General features: G+C 36.4%; 1 protein-coding gene across 1 annotated transcript; it reads left to right on the forward strand.

Moving 5' to 3' along the window:
• The first annotated feature begins 2,402 nt into the window (after nucleotides 1-2,402).
• Nucleotides 2,403-3,435, forward strand: LOC135268796 (thioredoxin-like protein 4B). Its single transcript, XM_064361799.1, has one exon. It carries the CDS (start codon nucleotides 2,674-2,676, stop codon nucleotides 3,121-3,123), a length of 450 nt encoding a protein of 149 aa, XP_064217869.1. The 5' UTR covers nucleotides 2,403-2,673; the 3' UTR covers nucleotides 3,124-3,435.
• Nucleotides 3,436-4,798: the final 1,363 nt, after the last annotated feature.

Genomic DNA, 4,798 nt, shown 5'->3' on the forward strand with positions numbered 1-4,798 from the left:
GTACAAAGTGTGACCCATGAGGAGGTGCACTGCACTCCAAAATAACTACTTGGGTTTTCCATTTTATACAGACAGAAATCCAGGGAACATGTATGGGAATGCATAAGAATGGTGTTGGACAATGATAGAAGGAATATGAGGCTGGATCAAGCCAAACGTGTTGATAATGGCTCACTAAGTAGAGAGTCTCCATTTAATGTTGCATCCTAGGAAGTTAGAAAGGGTTCTAACAGCTTGTTTGGTTGAGTGGCTGAAGTATGGACCAAAAGACAGTCCACAGTGAGTGAACTAAAAATGTTGGATGTGCCTTGGTTTAACACAGAGGAAGTGATTCCAAAGCATCAGGAGATCACACTGTTAGAGTGGATTGGTCATTTAAGACCTACTCACTCACACTGACAAAGTCATACCTTTAACCAATAATGTGAGAAGTAAATTTCCAGCATCTTTGAAGAGCTCTGTGATAGTCAAGATTCAAGGATTCAAGTCCAGGAATCAAGGGATAGAAATAAAAGTGGTATCACTTATTATTAAACCTACTGACCCACTAGTAAAATTTTTGCTTTCTGTTCCCATGATCTTAGGCTCTGCTGGCCTAGAGATCTGAGTTCTGATTGGAAGAAGCTTCCACTGGGAGAGATAATGATCCCGTTTAATAGTGCATAGTACCTCTACACATTTAAATATTGCAAATTGGTTGTTAATTCCTTAAATAATTCAAATTCAGTATAATTTTTTGGGGGAAAAAGACTGAGATATTTACTCGAAATCTTGGGATTTTATGCTGTTTTATATCTCACATTTGAAAATAAAATATAAACATAAACATATTAATTCTTAACATAAGATTATGATGATATATCTTGTTTTATTAAGAATCATTTTTTAAAATAAAAAATGAAGGACAGAAATTAAGTAACTTTCTTAAGGTCACACATTCAACAAATGGATATAAAGCAAGGAAATTAAGACTGTCACCTCACTACTTTGAACTTCTCATGCCTCTGAATCAACAGGCAAAGTAGGGATTACTGTGCTGATGGGATGACTGATCTTGACTACGAAGGGGAGATTGGACTACCACTCCACAACGGAGCTAAAAAGAGTATGTCTGGAATACAGAAGATCCCTTAGGGCAGCTCTTAGTATTACTATCCCCTGTGATTGAGGACAATGGAAAACTACAACAACCAATCCACACAGGATACTAATGTTTTAGAATGAGAAGTTTGGGTTACTCTACCAGGCAAAAAATCATGACTGGCTGAGGAATACAAAATAGAGAGTTGGGGAAAAAAAAAAAAAGACCATTATAAATACCATTTATGACCATGTGACCAGTTACAGATGTGAGGATTGTCACTGGTATTTCTTCCTTATTTTGTTGTAAATATGTCTGTGTGTGTATATATGTAGCAGATCTCTTTTTCTTTCCTCTCTTATTTCCTCACCCTGTAATATAAGATAGATCGGTTATTTAAGTATTGTTAATTTTACATCATTCAAGGACATTACCACCTCTTCTAAGGAAAGGATTAATGAGTTTTCAGTTGTATACAGGATACTTGTATCACATTAAGTGGAATTATAATCTTGTTATTATCTTCTTAGGGAGATTATATATGGTTTAAGGAGATGTGAATGGGTACCAAGATGACAAGGAGTGAAACTGTAATAGTAAATTTTATGTGTCAACTTGGCTGAGCCATGAGGTACCCAGATATTTGGTTGAAAATTATTATAGATGTACCTGTGAGGGTGTTTCTAGATGAGATTAATATCCAAATTAGTTGACTGAGTAAAGGAAGTTGCCCTCTCCAATATGAATGGGCCTTATTCAATTCACTGAAGGTCTGAATAGAACAAAAAGTGGAATAAGGGAGAATTCACTCTTTTCCTGTTTTTGAGCTAAGGTAACAGTTTTTTCCTGCACTCCAAATGAAACACATGCCATTGGCTCTTTTGGTTCTCAGTCATTCAGACACAGAAGATATAAATATCCATATTAAGATAGATAGATAGATAGATCTTCTGTTGGTTCTGTCACTCCAGAGAACCCTGACTAATACATCCACATACATTGAAAAAGCTGAATTAAACTAGAGTTAAAATTTTTCAGTAACAAATCTTTATGGAATCATTTCAATTACATATTAAAAATTTAATAGTGCATAGTACATTTATACATTTAATTTCAAATTGGTTGTTAATTCATATATATAATTCAAATTCAGTATGAATTTTTGGGGAAAAGACTGAGATATTTATTCAAAATCTTGAGACATTTATGTTATGTTTTATATCTCACATTTGAAAACAAAATATAAACATAAATATATCAATTCTTAACAGAAGGTTATGATGATATATCTTGTTTTATTAAGAATCAGTTTTTATTGAGCGGGGCCGACCGAAGCAAGGGAGTTATCTTTCTGCGTTTGCGCGTTTTCCTATTAGGCTTCCTTCCCGCCACCGAGGCCACGGGGGTTGCTAGGCAACAGCCCGAAGGTGGTTTGGCCTTAGGGTCCGGTCCCGCTTGGGGCAGATGAAAGGAGTAATCCGCGTCCTGGCTCTTTCGAGAAGGAGTTGTTGACAGCCACGAAGGGGAAGGGAGGGAGGCGGCGTGGACGAGTAAGGAGTGAGAGTGAGGAGTCACATTTGGGTTATTTCAAGATGAGCTTCCTACTGCCCAAGCTGACTAGCAAAAAGGAAGTAGACCAGGCGATAAAAAGTACTGCTGAGAAGGTGTTGGTTCTCAGGTTCGGGAGAGATGAAGATCCTGTCTGTCTGCAGCTAGATGATATTCTTTCTAAGACCTCTTCTGACTTAAGTAAAATGGCTACTATATACCTGGTAGATGTGGACCAAACTCCAGTTTATACACAGTATTTTGACATAAGTTATATTCCGTCTACTGTCTTTTTCTTCAATGGGCAGCATATGAAAGTGGATTATGGCTCTCCAGATCACACTAAGTTTGTGGGAAGTTTCAAAACCAAACAAGACTTCATAGATTTGATTGAAGTAATCTATCGAGGAGCAATGAGGGGGAAGCTTATTGTCCAAAGTCCTATTGATCCCAAGAATATTCCCAAATATGACCTTCTCTATCAAGACATTTAGCACAGTAACTGCTGTCAGAGATGAAGAAAAAGGCACATCTTGACGTGATACCTGAATCCAGCCATGCTGTTTTTCCGGAGTCCTTTGGAAACATGCCCAGTGTCCCAGAGGAGAAGAGGTTTGACTTGCCTGTAGAAAACTCAGCCCCTGAGCGAAGACCCTGCTGATTCTCTGATGACCTGGGATGCCTGTCTACACCCTGCGAGCCTCAGAGCAGTCAAGTCAATGGTGTTCGTTTTCTCCTATGGTGATTTTTTCACTTCTCTTTATAATGTTTTTCTTTATCCCTTTAATACAGAATCCTTCCAGACAAAAAAAAAAAAAAAAAAAAAAAAAAGAATCAGTTTTTAAAAATCCAAGAAAATGAAGGACAGACATTAAGTAACTTTCTTAAGGTCACACATCCAATCAATGAATGTAAAGCAAGGAAGAGAAAAGAGATGTAATAAACCTTTCTTGTACTTATTTTTAGATATCACCAAATAACTGCCTCAGCAAACTTAAAATTATTTCCAATACCACGCTCTTGCTCTCTCTCACTTTTTTTTTTTTTTTTGAGACATAGTTTTGCTCCTGTCACCAAGACTGGAGCGCGATGATGGCATGATCTTGGCTCACCGAAATCTCCGCCTCCTGGGTTCAAGCAATTCTCCTGCCTCAGGCTCCCTAATAGCTGGGATTACAGGTACCTGCCAACACGTTCAGCTAAGATAGTGTGCCACATAAATATTATTCTCTGGAGTTTTTAAATTTCAATAAATAGCATTATTTTGAATGTGCTTTTGATTGAAAAAATTGTATTCATATGTAAATACGTTTATTGAGTAAAGATAGACAAACGTTGATATGTGTTATGAAGCAATACCAATGATGTTTTATTTTTCGCCCTCAGTGACAAGTTATTTACTTTCCTAACACTGAAGGTTCATAGATGTGATAGAAGTAGCCCACCTAATGCTTTATAATAGATGAGAAAATGTGTACATTTCTGGCAGCAAAGTATCAAAACCTAGCTCATTGATAAAGCACATTGCATATGATGTTTTATCATAACTATTGCTCTTAAGGTGGGAGCCAATGTCTTAAAAGAGGGGAGAGAAAGAAATGGTTTATAGCATGATCAATATCTGTCTTAAGCAATCATGCTTAAACCTATTAAATTGTACAAATTCAGTTCTAGGGTGCGGCTTCCACTTACCTTTCAAGAGAATTTAGTGAAGCTTTTAAGACAAATCTAAATATAGTCATGCATTGCTTAATGGCAAGAATACATTCCGAGTAATGCATTGTTAGGCAATTTCATCATTGTGCAAATATTATAGTGTATTCACATAAACCTAGGTGTTATAGCCTACTCCACACACGGGCTATATAGTATAGCCTATTGTTCCTAGGCTACAAGCCTGTACAGCTTGTTACTGTACTGAATACTTTAGACAATTATAACACAATGAAAGTATTTGTATATCTAAACACATCTAACCACAGAAAAGGTACAGTAAAAATAAGGTATTATAATCTTATGGTACTACCATTGTATATGTAGTCCATTGCTGACTGAAATGCCCTTATCAACATATGACTTTTAACTCTTTAATTTTAAAACATGTTTTGTTATAAATCTAACAAATGTGGCAACTAATAAGAAAAAATAGTTATCCACAAGACCATCAAT

The sequence above is a fragment of the Aotus nancymaae genome, unplaced genomic scaffold (genome assembly GCF_030222135.1).
Source record: "Aotus nancymaae isolate 86718 unplaced genomic scaffold, 86718_ANA_hifiasm-v0.15.2.pri h1tg000043l, whole genome shotgun sequence".
In the NCBI taxonomy this organism is placed as follows: Eukaryota; Metazoa; Chordata; class Mammalia; order Primates; family Aotidae; genus Aotus; species Aotus nancymaae.